Genomic DNA, 23850 nt, shown 5'->3' on the forward strand with positions numbered 1-23850 from the left:
ACCTTCTGTAACCACACTTTCTAAAATAAATACCTTTTCCATGATTTATTTCATTCCCTTTACCCTGCTTTATTTTTCTTACTAGCAATTATTTCACATGTATGTGTGTGTTTCTGTCTATAATTAATATAGCAAGTTCCCCCTTTTCCACAGGACAGACATTCCATGACCTAAAATGACCTGAAGCTACATATAGTGTGAAATACTATAGATGCTATGTTTTTTCCTATGCATATATACTAGGATAAACTTTCACCTTTTCACTTAAAGGAAGAACTTTATGGCTTCTGGTTTTTATATTCAAACTTCTAGCATTTCTATTTTTAGGGCCATTATTACAAAGGGCTACTTGAACACAAGGCACCACGATAATTTGACAGTCAATATGATATCCGAGAGGGCTACCAAGTAACTAATGGTCAGGTAGCATATACAGCATGGATACCCTGAACAAAAGGTGATTCACATCCTATCCTGGATAGGGGAAATGGTGTGAGATTTTTATCATGCTACTCATCATTCATGTAATTTAAAATTTAGGAATTGTTTCTAGAATTTTGTATTCAATATTTTTTGACTGTGAATAACTGTAACTGAAATTGTGTGTGGGGGGGTACTGTATACGTTTTTTTCTTCTTTCTATGTATTTCTTCTCCTTCCAGCCTTAATTTTGATTTGTTGTCTGCTGTATCTCTCAGGGCCTTAGGGTCTCAATCCTGTTATATGGTGTAGGCACTTGGAAAGTGTTGGTATGAATGAAAAAGTGAAGACCTATTGTTGATATCTGTGACTGCTGGACAAAAACATGACATTGTGCTGGGTAAATGATAACAGAGAAACCTTTAGTGAAGGTATCTTTTGGTAACTTGTATAAAAACAAACAATCTTGCCTGAGAAGAATATAGTACATTTGCAGTTGAAGGCATATAGCAGGGAGAGTTTGGAGGAAAAAAAAATTTTTTTTTTTTTTTTTTGGTGGTAGTGGGGATTGAACCCAGAGCCTCATGAATACTAGGCAAGCACTGTACCACTGAGCTACAAACCCAGTCCCTGGAGAAAATATTTAACATATCCATGTCCAGCCTGGAATCCGGCCTGTGGTTCATGGGTGAAGATGCTACTGATTAGGGGCCTGTGTTCCAAGGACCACCATCACCCACCTTTCTCCCTTTGCATCATGGACATTTCAGCTCTAAAAATTATAGTTGTTTTCTACATATCTTTTCTTTTAAAGACTGTTTCGCTGCTTTTTCAATATGTTCCTAAAGTTGATTTTGAAAAGTTCTGCAAATCCAAGAGAATTCTCACACTGAAAAGAAATGCAGTCTAAGAACAGATTTGCTGTTTCTGGCAAAGTCGTCTCTTGCATGTGCTTTTGTAGTAAAGACATTCCACTTTATAAAGACAAAAAACTGCTCCTGTGTTCACTAGCTTCTGCAGGGCCTCTATTCAAGATGGATTTAGACTCAGATTATTCGGGACAGATGGCTTGTCACAGGACTCTTCAATATCTCCAAATACTAAATTCCACAGTCTCTTGTGATTGCCTGCTGCTAGGTCCAGTGCTCTTGGACTGAAGTTTTACCTTATGTTTAATCAAGCTGCTTTTCTGGAGGCATGATGTTAGCCTAAATTCTCAAACTGGTCTCTGTCCTAGGCTGCTGTCCTTGTAATATTGGGTCATGTGTAGCAATTCCTGGGCCTTAATTTTGTCCGAGACCACTAATGTTCTTCTACCTGTCTCCCAAGCCAAATTCCATTACTTTCAAACATTTCTTCCCTCTTATTTCCAGCTTTTCTATACTCTTCTTATCTATTATTTCTCCATACATAGAAACTGAAACTGGTTGCAACCCTCTGAAAGGCCACTTAGTTAAAAAATGCAATGAATGACGCCCTTATTGTTTTTGTTAGGTATATTCCTGGTGTTAGATTCCAAAGTCCTTTATTTGAATTTATTCTTACAGCATGGTATTAAATGCAGATATGCAGTTTCTATTCTTTTAGATCATTCTAACATCTACTCATTTTACAAATTGGATTTTGCTTTTGATTTATGGCTTCTGGCTTCTCTTCTGAACCTCTCACTTGTTCTAGGTGGCCAGGTATGCTCGTTTGTGTTTGTCCCTATTTGGCAATCCTTTGAAATACACAGTAGATGCTTAACATTTACATGTGTAATTAGTGTATTCATTTTAGCCCTGCCGTTCATGTTTAGAGAATGTCTCTTGCTGGCAAATTCCTTTTCTGAGATATTAACAGCTCCCCTTACCTTCCATTGCTGTTTCCCTAGGAGTGTGTTAAGATTTAGAAGAGTATATTGTGGGTTGTCATAATGATGGGGGTTCACTGGTGCCATGTAATGGAAATTGACCAGGGACAAGTTAACCATCCATAGTGCACAGGATAATGATTTCAGCTCAGAATGCCAGCCAGCAGGGCTGCTGCAAAGCAGCATGACGGTGTTCATCATGGAGTTGGTCCTGTGGCAGATGTTCAGTAAGAAACACAGGCTTAATATATGCCAGGCACCACTTTAAGGGTCTTATTGTATTAAATCATTTGATCATCTTAATCTTGGAGACAGTCACTATTTTCCATATTTTACAGATAGGAGTTTAAATAACTTGTCCAAAGCCACATTGCTAGTAAGTAGGAAAAAAACAGGTTTCAATGCCTAGCTGTCAGATGATGGTCCCAGCATGAAACCACTCATCTACCAGCTAGTTATACCTTTGTTCCTGCTTAACACCCATCCGGCCTTAATGCCTGACTATTGTACCTGCAGGGTGACCCATTATTAAACAGCAAAACTACCTACCAGGTAATAAGATCTAGATTTAAAACCTCTTAGAAGAAGGTAAATCAGTCTCCAGCAAGGAGCTCACCTTCCAGTTATCCAGTCCAGTACTCATGGCCTTTATTTCAGAAGGGACCAAGTGTATAACTATGAGGGACAAAGGTGACTGCCCTGGGTATGTGGGAGCTGGTGCTTTCTAGGATTCTGGCCACAGCGTGAGGGAGTCACAACCTCCCGAGGTCCCTTCAGGACAGAACCCAGGTAGCTGTTGCTTTCACAGTGACATCCCTGTTTCCCCTCTCTCTGCATCCCATCCAGGCTGGATTGGCTTAATTGTAAATTACTAAAACCACCAGATAATTTCATGAATAAAGTAGTTTATTTTGAAATTATCCAAAAATACATGTGCTTCATTGTTGCAAGCCAAGGAAGAGAAGTATCACTAAATGATTAACAGTTTAGTTGAAAAAACAAAAACAAAACAAAACAAAAAAACTGATTTTTTTATTTATAAAAAAAATCATATACTTTTACCCTTGAAAGTTATAGTATTGGTGGTTGTTGTATAAGAGGAATGGCCGAGAAATTTGAATGTACATGTTTCCTAAATTTAATAAAGTAAATCCAAGCAAATCCTAAATGTAATAAAGACAGTCTAAGCAATATGCACATGAAGATGCTTGGCTACTCTCTAAATGTAAATCCTAAGTGAGAAGAAAATGCAAGAACTACAGAATCTTAGAAGATGGAGGTAGATATACAACTACTATCTCCAAGATATTTTTTACCAAGCAAAAAAAAAAAAAAAAAAAACAAGTACTATATACAGTTCTATAGACAACAGTGCTTTTCTAAGTTGTTAAACTGTGACCTCCCCATAGTAAGAATATATTTTACATTACAATTGAATATGTAGCACTTAAAAGTTTGACACAGTAAAACTAAGTCATATTTATGAGATAATATTTATTCATTCTCACTAAGGGCAAAGCATTTTGGTTCTCTGTTATGATCAGATTATTTTTAATACTAAGTCGATTTGGTCATTTGCTAATGGGTTGCAACCCAAAATTACAAAAACACCCATTTAGCATGACCCATTTGTTCAAAAAGGGAACTGTCTCTGGAAGCTGTTCTGACTGGAGCGGAGGGATTAGGTTGAAGGAAAGTGATGAGATTTTTAACCCTCTTTTTCAGTGTTTAATATTTTTATTTATTTTTTAACTGTAGACTTGAAGTGTTTTGAGATAATAATTAACAAAAGTGACAAGTGAGGACACTGCCCCTCCACACCTCTTCTCCCTGTGGCATTCCATTCCCGGGCAAGCCTTCCTGTCCCTGTTGTGTGAGCACAGGCTCCTGCCCAGACAGATCTGGATGTCTCTGTCTGCCACCTTTAAATCCATTTCCACTCTTTTCTCCACTGAAATTTCAGCTTCACGGGAAGAGTTTTTATGGAACCGAGAAAAGTTCAGAAAACTGGCGCTTCATTTATAAAGTGAATTCACGAGATTGTGTCTTTCCTTTTGATTTTCAAATTAGAACTAACACATAAGTTTCTTTGGGGTGTTAAAAAGAAAACTCTTGTTTTAACATGGGAAATTTAACCTTGTCCATCACATAGTCTTTGAAAATAATTTGTTGTTCTTCTTTTATGAGAAACTGCTATACAAAAAGCATTTTGAGGAGAGACTGATCAATGACTTTTTTTTCTCCTTCTTAATAGGTTTTAAAATGGAACATTTTGATGCATCACTCAGTACCTATTTCAAGGCCTTGCTGGGCCCCCGAGGTAAGGTGGTTTTGATTTTGCTCCCCTACCTGACCCCTGTGCCCATTATAGCCACTTGTAAATATTGCATGAGGTGATTCTAGAAAGCGTTAGCATTTTCTGTAAAAGACCAAACTTTAGCCTGGGTAGCTAGGGGCTTGGCGAAGTCCTCAGCATTTGTGGAAGTTCCCCTGACTCCAGGGGGAGACACAGCTGCCGTGGGTGGCCTTCTGCTGCTTCAGCTGGAGATCAAATTAAATTACAAAGCTTATAGCTTGAGAACACCACAGTGTTCACCATTACGGTAGTATGCTGCTCGCATACTACCGTAATGGTGAATCTCTAAAAGAACTGGTTTCCAAAATGCACTGCTGCAGAAAGGGGTTAAAATTCTTCTGCTTTCACAATTTTAAGGGCTGTTCATTTATTTATTGAGGCTAAGCTGGCCTTGAACTCCTGGTATCAAGTGATCCTTTTGCGTTAACTTCTCCTGAGTGCTAGGACCACAGGCATGTGCCACTGCACCAAATACACGTACACACACACACACACACACACACACACACACACACACACAAACTATTGATCAAACCTAGGACCTTTGTTTGCTAGGCAAGCACTGTGTCACTGAGCTATATCCACAGCCCTTAAGGTCTTTTCATGTTCTTTCACTTTGTCAGAGGAGAGTACATGCACTCAAATTCACTTGTTAGACTCCTTAGCCTTCGTTATCTTTTAGACAGTAAATCAATTTTATATTGCCTTCTTTTAATGTTATCTATAATCCCCTATTTTAATGTCTCTATTTCTGAACCCTTTAGGTTCACATAAAGATTTACAGAAAAACCATAAATAGGCTGGTGCATTGGTGCAACCCTGTAATCCCAGCTGTTCTGGAGGCTGAGGTGTTAACAGTTCCCTTATTGAGGTCTCTGGGGCCTGCCTCCTCTGAAGGACTTCTCTGAACCACCACTTCTGTAGTCCTGACACTAACCCCTCCACCCTCCTAGCATAACTATTGGGGGGATGTGGAGGGAGCATCTCTGAGAAGCATGAGAGAAACACTGGGAAGGTACAGGGTGTCTGCAGGAGAGAAAGCTTGGCAATTAGTTCCCTGTCCAGCCATCAGCCCCTTTGTTGTGGGCAGCTACTTGGGCCTGGTTTTCTTTTCCCTCCCTGTTCTACCTTTGGAATCGGGGTAGAAGAGGGAGAGGTCTCTCTTATTTCAGTAGCTCCCTTGAATCAGTGTAGGTCTTCTCTCTCAAGCTCCTCCTCAAATAGCTCCTTAAATATCTTAAATAGCCCTCATCTGATCATAGCTGCATCACCAGCATGTTTCCTGTGTTTTTCATCTTTGTCCACTCCTTTGACCACTGTGTTAATGGCAGGTGCTGCCTTTCTAATCAGGGGCAGTCACTACTCTAGCTAAATGGCTTGTTTTCTGGGTCTGCACATAATGGGACATTCTTGCTGACACAGAGAACTGGAGTTCAGACTGCCATTTCTTGGATTTTTTGATTCCATGTATAATTCTACAAATATAGCTAATCCAGTCAATGGGAAATATGGTATTCTCCGAGTTTGCTTTTAGATTTTTTTGCAAAGCATATTTTTATAATTATTTGACTTAGCAAAAAAAAAACCACAAAACATGCACCTTATTATTCAGAACATATAACAAGGAGCTTCACCTTGTGTATATTGTACCTCCTTTTTGCTTTGTCAGGATTGGGGGCATTATTAATATTAGATGACTTTGGGTTGGGGATGTAACTAAGTAGGAGGCACTTGCCTAGCATGCACAAGGGCTGGCGTCAATTCCCAGCATGCCCCAAAAAACAAAAGTAGTGTATGTGTGTATGGGTGGGGGTGACTTATAGAATTGTGGTTAGAGGCTTTTTTTTTTTTTCAATGTTTTGAAAGTTGCAGTTATTTTTATATCTACCTTATTAACCACTAAATATTTTTCTTTTGTTTTTCAGATACCAGAGTAAAAGGATGGTTTCTTCTGGACAATTACATACCTACCTTTGTCTGCACTGTCATTTATTTACTAATTGTATGGTTGGGACCAAAATACATGAAGAATAAACAGCCATTCTCTTGCCGGGGAATCTTAGTGGTGTATAACCTTGGACTCACGTTGCTGTCTCTCTACATGTTCTGTGAGGTAGGTCAAAGGTTGATATGGGCTTCCTTTCACTTATATTGCTATTCTGAGTTGTATCCTTAAATAGGTGGTAGGGAGAGAACAAGCCAGCAAGTCTATTAATGCATTCTGAATATTCTTTAAAATTGATTTTTCAAAATGCCAGAGTTGTTTATCCAGATGTCTTCTAAAATACATAAAATGGAAGTTTTTGCTATTGATTCTTTCATTGTTTATGTTTCATGTGATATTCAGAGGTAAAATAAATATTTTCAAAAATACTCTCAGGCAAGCAAAAAATAAAGAGTGGAAAATGAACAAAATGTGAAATCAGATCTATGTGCATTTTATTATTAAGCACTTAAGTGCTTGTTTATGTGAAGATGGAGGAGGAAGGAAGTGGGTGGTACTTTTGTTTGATAAGTTTTGTTGTAGTTCAGCCTCTGTTGTGATCTGATAACTTCTCAAATCTCAGGGTTTTTTTTTTGTTTGTTTGTTTGTTTTTAAGCGCTCAGAAAAGTGGATGATCACATCCACGTTTAGGTTTTGAATGGTCTGTGAGTTCAGGCCCTGTTATTCCTTTTACACGACTGGAATGTTGAAAATCAGACCTGATGGTACACGAGGTAAACGTTGTAGCTTACCCATCAATACTTCAGTTCTCCATATTTTTCAAGGGATAATAATTCAGCCTGTAAAGCTAAAGTGGGGAAGATAACTGACCCTCCAGCGGTAAGCACAATTTGTGAACACTTTTTTTAGAAGAGGCTTCCACACTTTTCAGCTTATAACACTAACCTATTGCTAAGTTCTCTTGGGTGGAGAATAAAGCCATACATACCTAGAAGAAACACATTCACTCCAGTTTAAGTCTTTAAGCTTTTATTATGGCTTTAATTCTCTAAGGAGTACTGAAGAGGAGGATAGGGTGGGTGCAGATGGAGGAGCTAGTGGGAAACACTGTATTTGATCATCCGAGGTGCCACAGCTGTGAGATCCATGGCTCCTTCTCCCATGTATTTCATAAGGTATAGATTTTTCAACTAGAATGGTAGATGGCTACTAGCATTGCTTTTTTGCTTGACACTCCCAAGAAATGCTTACAACCCCCTTTCTGCTTTTTTCTATCCTATTCTAGAATGAAGGCAGTTTAATTAGCCTCCAGGATGGAGATGGCAGGATTGGAGGCAGGGGAAGTGCACAGGAGCGACTCCTGGCCCCAGCGCTGGGCACAGCTCTCAGTGCTCAAGGGACAAAACCACAGCAAGCCCTCAGGTTCTTCAGAGCAAACTGTTTACTCTCCTGTAATTGATGATAGCTACTTCTTTAAGAGAGTTTTATAAAGTTTATTCTTATGCATATAATATTCTGGAGAAAAAATATTTAAGACGATTAAATCTTAGAGAACTTACATGTTTGCCTTAGATTTCTCAAGCCCTGGTGATATAACTATAACTGCACAATTTAACCTCTTTCAAACAGATGCTTCCCTGGTATATAAATTATTGTTGTATGCAGCTGAGTAGACTGGGGTGTTCTGAAAATTTTCTAATAGAAAATTCAGATTTTCCTCTGGCATCTTAGCAAGAACCATAGAAGACTTTGAGCAGTGTCTAAGTACTGAATATACAGATTTTTTTTTAAGTGTACAGAGAAAAAAAATCACACTTTTAACTCTAAAATAATTTAGAGTCCATAAAAGGGTAATAGATAAGCAATAGTTCCTTATATTAAAATCAAGTTTATAAAAACATATCCTGATCAAATATGCCTGGGTTGAAAGTAAACCCTGTTTCTCCAAGTTAGATGATAATTACTTTTGATTTTTGTCTGACTTTGTTTTTATACATACATAAACCCGTCAGTAATGCCATCGTAGTTCCGCTTTTGTCGAATTTTGAATTTCATTTTAGCTCCACATTTTTCTGTTTTCACTTGGCATTTCTTCTACATTACTACTAAGATGTGGAAGGGAAGTCATGGAGTTTTAAAACAGAATGAACTGAAGAGATTAGGAAGCCAGTTGAGTCCCTCATTTTTGAGAAATGTCCCAGGAGGTAGAGCCACCCGTGTGAGGGATCATGACTATCAGTCTTTATTTGCCTTCCTGCATCTCTACATATTTTCAATGTAAATAAGTATTCATTGGTATTTTTATTTGTTTAACTCCGTGGCATAAATTCTTAGTGGCCATGACAATATTTGGGTTGATAAAAGGAAAATGAGCAGTCATTTAAAGGGGACAGTAAGAAGTCTTGAAAGAAAGGAGGAAGGAAAAGGAAAGGAGAAACACCAAAACATTAAAACTTGGTGAAAGGAAGGAACTAAATTTTACTTTTTTTTTTTTTTAAAAGAGAGAGTGAGAGAGGAGAGAGAGAGAGAGAGAGAGAGAGAGAGAGAGAGAGAGAGAGAGAGAGAATTTTTAATATTTATTTTTTAGTTCTCGGCGGACACAACATCTTTGTTGGTATGTGGTGCTGAGGATCGAACCCGGGCCGCACGCATGCCAGGCGAGCGCGCTACCGCTTGAGCCACATCCCCAGCCCAATTTTACTTTTTTTATAACTTAATTTTGTTTATTTTTTTAATGTGGTGCTGAGGATTAAACCCAGTGCCTCACACTTGCTAGACGAGTGCTGTACCACTGAGCTACAATTCCAGCCCTAAATCTCACTTTTAAAACTGTGAAAGTGAGTTTAAAATGTAGAACTAATATGGACTTGTTCATATTTGTATATACATTAATGCAAATCAAAAGAAAAAAAGTATTTTAATTATCTCATTTACTCTTACTGTTTATTTTCAGGAAAAGTCCACAAATCCCTGATATCAAGTGTATTTGAATAATGGTATGCCTTAGTTTGAAAATGTAGGCTTTTATGGCAAGCATTTTAAAAAACATTTGCTTATTAACTTAGTAGGTGTTACCTTATGTCACAGTCAGCGGTGGAGATTCAGAAATAAAATTCCAAGTTATAGAAGAGAAACTTGGTTTGTATTACTCAGACTTATAAGAGTAAATCTGTGCTCTTATAGCAGATGTAACAATCTCATGTACCTTCTGCCCCTGAGATTAGGCATATTTCACGTGAATAGAAGTCCAGGTGTTTTTTCAAATTATCTGTATGTTTTCCCTCTTATCCCCAAGATGCAAGGTAAGAACCCCTGCATCTGTGGTGCTGATTCTGGCTTTTCCTTATTCTATAGTACCTACCAGGCTGACCTGCACGCGCACACACACACACACACACACACACACACACACACACACACACACCCCTTACCAATACTGGCTAGCACACAGCTCAGCAAGCTATCAAAGCTACTTCTAATCCTTTGTTAGGGTTTTACACCTGCTTTTCCCTCTCAGGCAGCTGCTGTGCCCTGACATGGAACCTTTTTGATGTGTCTACTCTTCTCCCACTGTGCTTCTGACCTCTTAGCCCTAGTCAGAGAGGATCTAATTGCTTGATTTCGAAAGAGAACATCTCTGTTGATCAGCCTGTGCCTCATGAGCTGATCCTTGGACTCATCAGCAACTTCCAGGGAGGCGGGGTCAGTGCTGTGCCCCTGTGTGGCTTTGATCAGCCCAGGGACGCTGTGCTGGGAGGACTGCTGCTCCTCTCAGGAGGGAGGCTCCCTGGGTTTTCTTAATCTGTTTTGTCAGCTCTTCTCAAACCCCAACACTTGGCTTTTTCATTCTCCTCAGCCTCTATCCCTTAGAAACTTCTGTACCCTCTTCTCAGACCTGAGACTTCCTGTCTGGCAGTCTCCACATCAATTTTAGGGATTTCATTCCAGAACCCCAGTGCCACTAAAGTTCAGAACATGGAGGGAGAGGACTCAACTCCAGAGTGGCGATTTTCCCCCCTCTTTTTGTAAGCCTCTTTGACTTCCCTCTTGTTCCAGAGGAATATGACTCTCCTTCCAATTGAAATGCTTTTATGATGTACCTTATGACATCCTGTCCCTCCTCTCACCTAGACTCACAGATCACTGCCTTATGGGACCCTATAATGGAAAAATTTTTTCCACATCTTGTCCTTTCCATTATGAATATGAATGAGTGCTCCACCACATCCTGAATTAGATTAGGAAAAAGACAAATGCCAGAGCCATATCTTCATGTTAAATAACCAAAGGTAAACCATAGGTTACAAAAAATTAGTTTTTGAGTATTTATATATGTTTTTTCCTTTGCATTTAGAACTGTATGTTATAAAATAGTCTGAGAGAATTCTTTTTCAGATATTCAGAACATTTAAAATATAATTTTTAAAGGGGCTGGGATGTAACTCAATGGTTGAACACTTGCCTAGCATGTGTGAGGCCCTGGATTCAATACCTAGCACTGCAAAAAAATTGTGTGTGTGTGTGTGTGTGTGTGTGTGTGTGTGAGAGAGAGAGAGAGAGAGAGAGAGAGAGAACGAACGCACGTGCAGGCACAAAATTTTGAAACAAAAGATGAATAGCTGGATAGATGGATCTGGTTTGACATAAATCTAAACTTATTCTTTCTTCCACTTTGCAATTTTTATTATAAATTGTGATTTTTGAGCTGTTTAAAAATATTTAAAAGCCATGTAAATGATACCTTAATCTGTTTTGTCAGCTCTTAATGTTGATATTTTATTGGTTTAATTTTGGTTTTGCTTTTATTTAAATAAGAAAAGATGGGGTTAGGGATGCAGCTGAGTGGTATATGTGCTCATCACACATGAGACCTGGCTTTAATCCCCAGCACTGAGGAAGGAAGGGAAGGAGGGAGGAAAGAAGGAATGAATTAAATAAATAAGAGATCTTTATAAAAATGCATCGAAAGTGCAGCATTTTTACAGATAACAGCTTTTTTCAAATTTCATGTTTCTTTCTGGATATGATTTTTTATATTTTTGCTACGTATGTATGTATACATGGCAACATATAATATGTTCTGAGGTGTTTTTTAATTTTCATGAGTAGTTTACTGTATATGCTTTTAAATAGCTTTTTTCAGTCAACATTACATTTTGAGATGAATTTATGTTGTCTTATGGACTCAAATCTATTCATTCTGTTTATTTTAGTGCTAGAATTTATTATGCTGTTTCATCCATGTTTCTTTGGATGGAAAGGCATACTATTTATGTATGTTTTTGCAATTAACAGTTCTGCATTTAATGAACTTAGACCTGTATCCTTGTACAAATGTGACCAATTTTTTTTTTTTTGAAAGGGATATACCTAGAAGTTTAATGACTGAATATAACAGTGTCTTGTCTTTTAATGGGGAAATTCAATCCATTTTCATTTAATGTAATTGTTATTTTGGAGTAAGTTCTTTAACATTTTTTTTTTTTAGTAAATGTTTTCTTTGTGCTTTTTTCCTCCTTTCCTGTTTCCTGTTGAAGTTTTATGTTCTAGTGATTGGAAAGTTATTCATTCCAGGTCTGTTATTCACCTAAGGTGAATCAATATTTCTGTTCTCCTGAAGAGTACAAGGACCTTAAAAGATTTTAGCTCTGATCCACCTATTTTCCCTGTCTCCTTATCAGGTGTTCAGGTCCACCTTTTTGTGAGGTCCTAAACAGTTACCACTATTGCCATAGATGCTTACCTGGTTGTTTTCACTCACTGTTGACCTGTCACCCTTGTCTCCTTTAAGGTTCAGTCTTTTTATTCTGAAGTCCTTTATTTTGTGAGGAATGAATGCTTAGCTTCTGTTTGAGCACCATTGTATTTGCCCTTACACTTAATATTTTATCAAAACATAGAATTCTAGATAAGTATTTTTTTTCCCAGCACATTGAAGTTTCCAAGAAGTCTGTTACATTCCCCTTTTTATTCATTTGTAGTTTATCTTTTGTTATGTTTTTCTTTCCAGGTGCTTTTTTTTTTTTTAACATTTTTCTAATTGACTCATATTTTGTTCAGTTGTGTCTATTTTATCCATCTGTTGTGTTTTGGTTTAAGTGACCATGATATTATATCTTCTACTTCTGAAAGTTCACTATTGGTTCTTTTTTCATTCTAAAACATAGAAACATTGTTTGTTTCTTAACTCCAAGATAAATATCTACCCAACTTAACAATTGCTCTAATTTGCTCTTTTTAATATTTATTTTTTAGGTGGATACAATATCTTTATTCTATTTTTATGTCGTGCTGAGGATTGAACCAGTGTCTCATGCTAGCAAGGCGAGCACTGTACCACTGAGCTACATCCCCAGCCCTCTAATATTGCTTTTTAAAGCATACTTTAAAAACTTTGCTTATAGTTACCTCTGTGATTTCATACCTTTGAAATAATGATTAAGTCTGTTAAATTTCTTTGCACATTTAAAACGAAAACAAAGGTCTGTTCAATGTCCTGGTTAAGCTTCTCAAACTAGTATTACTGGGATCATCTTAGGTAAATATATTTTCCCCCAAACAAGAAAGGTTTTGAAAGGACTTGAACGTACACTGACCTCCTCCTTCCTGCAGAAAGATTTTTTGAAGCAGAAAAGCCCCTCTGTAGGTAGGGGTCCTCCGTGTTGGAGTCTGATTGTGTTTTATGTAGCATGTTGTTTATTGTGGAGTTGGTTCTGCTTTTGCTCACTTCACCATGTTGTCAAAACCAGAAGTCAGTATTGCTTTTTCTTTGAATCATCCTTTGAAGATTTCTGATGCTTCTTTATGGGAAAGATGAAAGAAGTTGAGCATTTGATGGGTTGGACGTTATGTGTGTGCTTTCTAACCTCTGTAATTATGGGGCTGTTAAAGCAACTCCCCAGGCACCTGGCAGGCACCTCTCTGGGCTCAGCCTGGAAGGTCCTCTAATGGAACCGCAGAGCAGTTGCTTTAGAAGCATTATATTTTAAACTCGTTTTTCTTTTGCTTCAGGCTTTCCTAAAATACTGTGTTACTTTAGGAAAATAGGATTTGGAAAAACATTTGAATAACCTGGCAATTTATTATTGAATTTTATAAAATAATTGTTTTGTTTGCCAAAATACTTTGGAAAAAAAAAATACCTGCTCTTCTCCTTTTGCCCATTTAACAGAGGTAAAGAGAAGTTGAGACATCCCTTACTTAATGCCTGTTTAAAAGCCTAAAATACTTGTCACTTTTAGTTCCCTTACAACTGAAATCCCTTGCTCAGGGATGAGAGAGCAGTTTACTTGTCCTTCTGTTTATCTGACACTGCCCTGAGAGAATGCCTCCTAGTGGGGAGAAGGAAGAAGATACAGCCCACACTCCCTTCCCCCTCATTCACACCCAGGGAGAGAGAGAGAATGCCTTCCCTAGAGAGGAAGCTTTGGGGTTGGCCCAAAGCCAGGCCACACTCCTCCAAACTGACTCTGGACCTTTGGTTACTTGGCTTTACAGCTGGTGTGAAAAAGGTGCACATCACACTTCAGATCTTCTACTAAAACAGACTTAACTCTGCAAAGCAAGACTCAGTAGGTGGGCTAGAGACCTTTCTTTAAATTAAACAAGGAATTCTTTGATGAGGGCTTCTTTACAGTTGGAGCAGCACCACTTCAGACCTAGTTATGGGCCCTTTTGCTAGAATCATATCAAAGACTTACATAGTAGCTACCTTATGCCAGTTACTAGACTTATTCCCTTAATGTTCATTTCACTTTCTACTGAGGGAAAGTTCCAGGAAGTCTGGACAGTAAGAAAAAAAAAAAACCTACAACATAAAAGGGCAGGGCCTGGGACTTGAAGATGCTAGATATATCTGTTTCAGGTTGGCCTGAGGACAAATTATTTCTTTGTGCATTGTTCTAAAGACTTCTCAAATGTATAGAACCTGACTTAACCAAGAGGATGCCATTCATCTGGAACCCAAGGGTTTTCCTGGACATAAAGAGAAGAAAGAAGCACTTATGGAGAGCTTAGATGCTAATTTATCTTAATGGACTTGGGATATGAGAGATTTGAAATTCAAAGCCATGTTCTTTGGCTTGACTGTGTTCTATAATGGCACTGCCAAAATTGGTCAGCTAACCACTAGAAGATATAGGTGTTTTTAATTTTGTAATAGCTTACAGTTAAAATGTTTTTCCTAGTACTGGGGATCAAACCTAGGGCCTCCTGCATGCTAGGCAAGTGCTCCACCACTGAGCTATATCCCCGGCCCCTGGTAGTTAATTTTAAACCAGAAGTCTGCTCAGGATGAAGATATAGCTAAAGGTCTACTTTTCTCCAGAATTATGCAGGGATAATGTATCCCCATCATGCCCTTACTAAGAATTCAGAAACAGACAAGGAAGGTCAGAGGAGCTTGGAACTTCGGTCTGAGGTGCACTTGGACTGGGTCAGAATTCCTGTGTCCTAGTCCCAAGGTGCCAACCACCAAGAAGCTGTGTGGCCTCAGGCTACCCATATCACTTCTTCATCTCCGTTTTCTCATTTAAAACATGTGCTTGTACCAGATCTAAAAATTATATACTTGGGAACTCACAAAAATGATCAAAGCTATGAAAAATGTCAGCTCTGCTTGCTCTTAATGGTGTTGCTTAGCAAAGTGCCTCAGGCCCTGTGATGCAGTTGAATTCAAGTATGGAGAGTATTTTTATTGCCTATCATTCCATTCTGTTGAGAGGACAGTCTCCAGATCATCTAGCTAGCTCTTATCACTAAAAGAGCCATCCCCTTTGGAAAGGAGTGATCTTATTGCTCTGAGATCTTAGAATGTTAGGGTGAAGGTCCGATAAGGGCCACCAGGGTGATATTTTTCTACTTACTCTTTAAGTATTTCAAATGACTTTATTTCCTGAGGTGCTTTGGTAGCATTCCAGAAAGTGCCCTGCTAAAGGTTATACTTCATTTGTGGTTAAGTGTGATGTTAACTGGGAAAAGTCAGTTCTCCCCACTAAAAATGATTGAGTCTACGACTTTTAACATCCAGGCTCAGCTGTGATACTTGCCTAAATTTTCTTCATTTGTTGAAAAGATGTACTAAACCACCTTTGGTTATTGAATTTGTCTCTAAGGAGGAAAAAAAGCTTCTGTGTTTTAATTATAGCCCTTCACATGCTCCTGGCCTAATTAAAGTTTGCATTACTCCAGGGAAGGAGAAAGCACATAAGGTTTTACAGTGGTACTGCTTGTATCTTGGTTACTTGGAAAAGGCCATGTAAATAATGCTGCCTGGGTTGTTCCTGGAGTAACTGGTGGTATGGAGAGTTGGGAATGTGGCAGGTGATTTGGTATGGCCTGCTTTTTCACACTAGCATGGTCCTGCCCTCTTTTGAGCTTATATATAGAAGCCCAAGGTAGCCAACTGCTCTTACTTTCAGTGTCTCGCTTGTCCATCTCTGGGTCCCTCTGCCCCTGCAGTATCTCTTAGGTGCAGCATGATGAATTTTCAGGCATTAACCAAGGAAGCTTGTTAGCGAGAAGCCAGGCCTGAACCCTAAAAGGAAATAGTGGCGAATATGACTTTCATTGAAGCCCCATCTCCACTGGTGTGTTCCTAGTGGTCTGGAGGGAAGATCAGTCCTATGCTTTGAGAGCTTCTGGGATCCACTACCCATGGGCACATTGTGTCCTCTCACGAGGATGGAGGGAGCCTCTACACTGGCCCCATTTCATGGAGGTTTGATAGTCTTAGATGAACACACTTGTAACTTAGGTCCTTGGTCAGTGTGGGTTAAATTCCTTCTCTTCTGAAACCAAGGATATTTGAAAATTTCAATATCCCCAGAATGAATGTTGATATGGAATTGTTTTCCTTTTATAAACAGAATTCAGATGTCCATTATCATATTCAAGCCTTATTGAAGTACTTTCTGGCATTTTAATTTCTCCATTTGCAAAGTAAAAATGAAGTAAAGCTTTTTTTCTGCAAATGAAACATTAGGCATGGATTTTGGTGAAAGAAATGCAGTGTCTTAAACTTTTGTCATTAGTTTTGCAAATATTTGTTTAGCATCTCCTGTTTACTTCCTGTACTGAACTTATCGATGTGGGAGTCACAGTCACCACCCTCCAGAAAGCTTACAGAAGAGCTTAAGGCAAAGCACAAAGGCTGAAAGGAGCATGTGATCAAATAACTACAAGTCGTAGCAGGGTGAATCTAGAGGAAGGGAAATAAACTCCAGTGTGCAGTCCTCAAGGGAGAAATCATGAAGAAAATAGAAGTTTGACTGAACTTTGAAAGAGGATTCTGAGAGCTGGAGATTGGGGGTATGTGGGTACAGAGAACATTCTAGTTGAAGGGAAATAATGGTTATTGCCAGCATTTGTTATACTTATCCTGTATACCATGTGGGTAAGATAAACATGACATATTTCTTCTCACTGACTTCTAATCACATCCTTTTGAGGTAAAAGCATATATCCCATTTGAAGAGTAAGGGACTTGAAGCTTAAAGAGATTAGAATACCTTGGTCCCGAGGTTCCTGGCTCAGCATGCAGAAGCTAGGATATAATGGGCTAATGCCCAGCTACAGTTTTCCCCTTCTATCAGTACTTAAGTACAGGGTGTTTGGAAAATAGAAAGAGGTCTGGTTTGACTATAGGTAAGAAGTAGTGAAAGGTAAGCTTAGGGTTAATTATAGAATAACACGAATACCTGAACACTGTGCCTAGGATTTGGGGTTTCATTCTGAAGGCAATGACGAATCTCTGCAGGATTTTAAACATGGAATTAATGGTTTGAGAGGCACTGTAGCCCCAGGAGAAGTGTAAGTGGCAACAGCAATGAAAGGAGCATTGCAGTGAAGCTTCAGGCCCCCACAGGGGCTGTACAGGTAGAAGAGGAATGCTCGGCCCTGGCCAAGAGAAAGACCACAGAATGAGTAGCCTCCTGGGTGTGCAGCTGGTTCGTGCTTCAGTAGCCAAGGAATTCACCACCCAGTGTGGGCTTGAGTTTCTTCACCTTTCCAAGACAGTGTTTTATCTAGGGACTTCCCCCACCCCCTCATTTATTGGGGGCAGTGGAGAAGGGCAAATGGAAATTTAGCTTAACTAGCTTAAAGAAGCAAGGCAGTAACACCTATATTCCTTCTGGAAGACAAAAGAAAGGAAGCAGATGTCAGCAGAGTCCCATCTGCTGAGTTAACAAGAGCCCCTTAATCAGCACCCATACTGAAGATTAAGGCACCTACAGAATTAAAAGGGAAGATTTGTTCTCTTATTCTCCAGAGGGCGCCTTGATTTTCCCCACCCTGCTGGACTGAACGTGGCATCCATGAATGCAGTCATCATGGGCACACACTATCCATCCAGTTACAAGTTGACAAAAGAAAAATCAACTTAGAACACCTCAGGACACTACAAACCAAAATAGTAGCTGGAAGAAAGAGTGACAGTAGGTCCCAGAGTATAATATTTTTAAGATGATAGAAGTTCAAAAGTTAAATCTAACGAAGACAATCATGTTAGTAAATTTTTAATTGTACAAAATTATCTTCATGAAAACTTTACTGTGTTATTAAGTGAATATTTCAACAGGAAATGTCTTTGCCCTTTCTGTGCCCGCAACCCACAGAAGTGGCTCATCAGTTCCCTCATGGGGAGTACAATAAAGGCAGAAAAGAAAACAGTGCCTGGACAGTACTTCCTCTCTCCATTCAGGTCTCCTCAGGACTCCACACCCTCCTTCTATCCACTCATTTGTATCTTGAATCTCAGAACTTCTGAAAAGTCTGCATGTGACCTACTTAACTGTTGATGACTTTGGGGGGTGGTATATAAGACCAAAAAAGTGTGTAGGTACTGATCTTTCAGAGAGAACATCGAATATTGTGCAGTCTGTTTTTAAAGTCCTAATGGAGAATTGAAGAATAGAATTGAGAACCATTAGAGATAATTTAGTCCACCCTCATCTCTGACAGTGAAAATGACAAGGGCCTGTGGGAATTGGCCATCTTGCCTGAGGTGCTGGTCTCCCACTCAAGCCTCCTCCTAATCCACAGAGCTTGTCATTATAAAATGATACTTCCCTACATGGGTCCAGTAGCACAGAATCCCAGTGCTGTTCTTTAGCCACAGTAACTGTGTTAACTCTTAATGCTTTTTTGTGTGTAGAAGATGACGAAGCAGAAGGAAAACAGCACAAAGGATGTTAGAAGAAAAATCAGATACTAAGCCAAGTGTTCGGTGTGAGTTCAGTGGCTACACCCACGCCTGGCATTTATTTTTGAGGTCAGACTGGATGGAATTACAGCGGTATGTGTTCAGACCCTTGTCTGAACCTGCTGTACTTGGAGGGAATCTGCATTCTTCACCAGGCTAAACTCCTGTGCTCTAGGGCAGTGGGGGGGGGGTGTAGCTGGAGTGTCTGGGTTCTGTACTCTTAGGTACATCTTTCCCAAAACACTCTTGGTTGGCAAGCCATTTCCTACTTTAAGTTCAATAATTTGAGACCTTTGGTTCCCAGCCCTGGTTGCATGCTGGAATTACCTTGAGGACTGTAGGATCCTGGTTTCATGGATTGGGGTGAGGCCAGGCACTGGTCATTTTTTTAAAGCTCCCTAGATAGTCCTGCTATGCAGCTAGAATGGGAACCACAGCTTTAAGCTAATGGTTTTCAAATCTTAACTGCATTGGGGGTGCAGTAGTGCACACCTGTAATCCCAGTGGCTTGGGAGGCTAAGGCAGGAGGATTCTGAGTTCAAAGCCAGCCTCAGCAACAGAGAGGCACTAAGCAACTCATTGAGACCCTGCCTCTAAATAAAGTACAAAATAGAGCTGGGGCTGTGGCTCAGTGGTCAAGTGTCCCTGAGTTTAATCCCCAGTACCCACCACGTCCCCCGCAAAAAAAAAAAAAAAAAAAAATCACCTATTAAAGCATCCCAGCTATTCAGGAGGCTAAGACAGGAGGAGCTCAGGTTCAAGGACAACATGGGAAATTTAGCAAGTCCCTGTCTCAAAAGTAAGTAAAATTAAAAGGGCTGGGAATGTAGCTCCATGGTAGAGTGCTTGCTTAGCATGGAAAAGGCCCTGAGTTCCAATCCTAGCACCACAGTAAAAGGCAGGGGGCTTTATACCCAGAAGTTTTTGGTTTGCAAGAGTGGGGCCTGAGACTGCTTCTGACAAGTTCCTGGAGGGAGGGACTGGGTGTGTGGGACTATACTTTGAAAACCACAGCATGAGGTTCTCAAAGGGGTCTGTGATCCAGGACTCTGAGGCCTAGCCTTGCTGGTTTACCCCAGAGTTTTAGATTCTGAAGGTATGGAGATGGGTTCAAGAATTTACACTTCTTTTTTTTTTCCTTCACATTTTAAAAATTGGTACATTATAGTTATACATAATGATGGGATTCATTATTACATATTCATACATGCACACAACATAACAGTATAATTTGGGCAATATCACTCCCTAGCACTTCTCCTCACCCCCATTATCCCTTTCCTTTACTGATCTCCCTTTGATTTTCATGAGATTCCCACCCCCATCTTTCTTTTCCTTTCCTGTGTAGCTTCTACATATAAGAGAAAACATGCAATTCTTAAGTTTTGTATATTTTATATGTGGAAACTAGAGTTTGGCTTATTTTGCTTGACATAGTGATCTTGAGTTCCATCCATTTTCATGAAAATGACAATTTTATTTTTCTTTATGGCTGAATAAAATTTCATTGTGTATATATACCGTTATCTTTAACTATTTATCTGTTGATGGACACCTAGGCTGGTTCCATAGTTTGACTATTGTGAATTGTGCTGCTGCAAATATTGTATGCACGTATCACTGTAGTGCGGTGACTTTAATTCTTTAGGATAAATTCCGAGCAGTGGGATAGCCAAGTCATATAGTGGTTCTACCACTAGTCTTTTGAGGAACCCCCATATTGATTTCTAGAGTGGTTAAACTGATTTACATTCCCACCAGCAGTGTAAAAGTGTTCCTTTTCCTCCTCATCCTCTTCAGCACTTTATTATTGTCTGTGTTCTTGATGACTGCCGAGGAGTTTGCATTTCTTACAAGTTCCTGTGTGATGCTGATGTTGCTGGTTGTCGGGGCAGCTTTGAAAACCTGTGGCCTTCCTGTACTGGGTACTGAACGGGATCTGGCTCAAGGCAGGTCATCTCAGATTTCTCCCCTGCTGGCAGCAGCTGGTCACCAGGAAGACTCAAGGTTGCTCTGGGCTTCAGGAGAAAGCTCAAAAGGAGCAGTGAGCTACAGTTTACATAGACAAACTGTAGCACCTCATGGTATTAGCCTGGAACTTGGTGGATGGACAGCATGAAATGGTCAAGTTAAACTTTCTGTGTCAGCCATTAAGGTCATTTCTTCTCTTGTGTCCAGGAGGAAACAGTTCCTTTGGTGAGGTGTAGGGATAATTGCAGGATGGTAACACAGAGATTGCACCCCAGTTCTGGGGTCCTTCCTTTGACACCACAATGCTAACTGCTACAGGTGAATTATGAGATACAGGTGCAGTCTGCAGAAGTCTAATTCATAAGTCCAGAGGATGACACAGCAACAGGAAATGATGAGGAAAATGAAATTGAACTGAGTTTTCCCAAGACCTGTACCAGTGGTTTTCAAATTGTGTTCCCCAAAAATCATCCTCAGTACCACTTGGGAACTTGATAAAATTACAGTTTCTTGGAACCCCTGCCAAACGACTAGGTCAAAAATGCCTCACCCTGACCCTGTGATTCTTGTCTGATTTGTAATTTCGATGCTCTGCCTTGGTGCAGGGAAAGTCATTGGAAGCAGCTGGCGTGGGATGGTGGCCTAGGTCCAAACTGGTGATGAACTGAGGATTCTTTAGAGAGACAACCAGATAAAGGGGGTTCTCTGCAGGCAGCAGCCTGGCAATGACTCCCAGGTTCCCACTTAATCTGCCAAAGTGCCCACACTTCGTGAAATGAAGGCTCAAGTATTTTATGTTTTCTCTTCCTCCAGACTTCCCCATGGTTGCTTATTCTTAGAACAGTTGCCTCAGCACAGCCCAAAGTAAATCTTCACAGATTATGAAACCAAAGAAATTTAATTGAATAGTGCTTTACATGGTTCTGATACTGTGGGTGATTTTTCCCCCCCCTCTTTTTTAGTTGGTGACAGGAGTATGGCAAGGCAGCTACAACTTCTTTTGTCAGGGCACACGCAGTGCGGGAGAATCAGACATGAAGGTACTGTATCTCATAAACAATATTGATTAGATAAGTGTTGTTTGGTTTATACAAAAGACAGAATTGACCATAACCTCCCCTCTCAGATAATCCTTGTTGATATTTTTGAAAGAGTCAGAAAAGCAATGTGTATACATGGTATGAAAATTTGAACATGAAAGGTATAAAGTGAAAACTAAAATCACCTTCTCTATAAAAATAACTCCTGTTATCAGTTGACAGGGAAAAATCACAGACATTTATCAGGTTTTTTATTTACATAAGTGGGATCATAAGGATAATAAACTTAAAATCTCTCTTAGAAGTACCTTCTCCATTAATGGTTTTAAAGATAGAATTCCCCTTCTACTCTGAGATTTTGTTTTTCAAATAAAAGGCTAACAGTTGAAGCTCCGTATGAGCAGGCATTTCCTTTGAATATCTATTGGACATGTTAATTGGGCAGTGACCAGACGTTGCAAGTTCTGGTTCCTTTACCATATCTTACGTCACCTGCCCATGTCGGCCTCTGAAATCAAACGCATCTTTTTAGCAGTTTTTTCTCTACTAACAGCTCTGCAGACTACTTCCAGAGGCAGTAAGTCACCTTCAGAGTTTTAAGTCTTGCACTTCTTATTCTTATTATAGTGTTGAAGAGGGTCAGGGGCCCTTTGAAGACTTTCCCTGTTGTCATTTCAATCCCCCGTCGTCCCCCCATCCTCCCACCCACCAACATGTCCTTTGGTTCAAGGCATTCACAGTGACCAAAGCTACCAGGGTGACACCTGAGAGGTGTTAGAAGCTAGTGGAGCACTTGGGCTTCTCTGGGTTGGTACTGGATTCTGGGATGTCAGTGAAACATGTCAGAGGCAATATTCCAGAGCAGCAGCAAAGATAAACCTTTACTCCTTTGACCCCTTTCTCTCAGATCATCCGCGTCCTTTGGTGGTATTACTTCTCTAAAGTCATAGAATTCATGGACACATTTTTCTTCATCCTGCGCAAGAACAACCACCAGATCACAGTGCTGCACGTCTACCACCACGCCACCATGTTCAACATCTGGTGGTTTGTGATGAACTGGGTACCATGTGGCCACTGTAAGTATTAGAGAGGGGGAGGCTTTGGGAACAGGTGTGAACAGAGTCTGAATTGAAACTAAGATTTTTTCAGAGAAGATGCTGTTTCTGTAGATCCCTAGGTCAAGCTTTTGAATTTTGTGTCCAAGTAGATTTTAATGACAGTTTATACGGCCTATGCGCACACAACCTTTTTCTAGCTTAGTGAACATCCTGTGCTGATGGAGTGAGATGAGGGGGATACCAGCCTAGGACCAATTAAGGGATGGAGACGGCATTCATCATAGAGGCAGCTGTTCCTCGTTCTCTCAATATTGGTTCTCTACAGTGTGGAAAGTGTTTTGCCTGACAACCACACCAGGAAAATGGAGTTGGAGCACCAAGTGCGTGCCAGGAAGCAGGCTGGTCGTACATCAGGTCTCCACATGTTCTAATAAAGTGTGGTCTTCCGGTCATCAGAAGTATGTTTTCTGACTTGTGTCAAATATGATAGAAGTATGCTAAGGTCTCAATTTCCAGAAATTAAATTGTTGCCTTCAAGTTCAACTTGAGAGTTTTAACAGATGTCAGGATCACAATTTTTATCATTCTAACACTGAAGAATTTGAGGAACTTTAGATCTGTTCATGGATTTTTTTCCTCTCTAGGATTGCACTTCCCTTGATTAGCTCAGTCCACCAAGCTCCATAGAGCATTAAAGTTTTAGAACCAGAAAGGACATTGCAAATACAGCTCCTTGGGCTTGGGAGGAAATCAAGACCTTGGAAGGGTTGGTTTAGCTCCCTGCTTCCCTAGTGTTTCCCCACTCAGACCTCATGACTGACCAACATTCTAATAGAGACAGCCCTTATTTACATTTAGAGGACATCACATTAGTGGGGCTTGATGGCATATGCCGATAGTCCCAGCTACTTTAGAGGCTGAGGCAGGAAGATCATAGATTCAAGCCCAGCCTAGGCAAGTTAGCAAGATCCTATCTCCATAAAAAATTAAAAAGGTTAGGGAT

At 39.8% G+C, this 23850-nt stretch overlaps 1 protein-coding gene across 1 annotated transcript in view; it reads left to right on the forward strand.

Annotated features, from left to right (window-relative positions):
- The window catches only part of Elovl5 (ELOVL fatty acid elongase 5), a 71972-nt gene that overhangs the window by 41784 nt on the left and 6338 nt on the right, over positions 1–23850 (forward strand). Inside the window, exons 2-5 of the mRNA XM_026411237.2 lie at positions 4527–4592; positions 6554–6741; positions 21709–21786; positions 22694–22865. Of these exons, the coding sequence (XP_026267022.1) occupies positions 4535–4592; positions 6554–6741; positions 21709–21786; positions 22694–22865 (496 nt within the window). The 5' untranslated portion in view covers positions 4527–4534. The remainder of the gene's footprint in view (positions 1–4526; positions 4593–6553; positions 6742–21708; positions 21787–22693; positions 22866–23850) is intronic.

The sequence above is a fragment of the Urocitellus parryii genome, chromosome 8 (assembly GCF_045843805.1).
Source record: "Urocitellus parryii isolate mUroPar1 chromosome 8, mUroPar1.hap1, whole genome shotgun sequence".
In the NCBI taxonomy this organism is placed as follows: domain Eukaryota; kingdom Metazoa; phylum Chordata; class Mammalia; order Rodentia; family Sciuridae; genus Urocitellus; species Urocitellus parryii.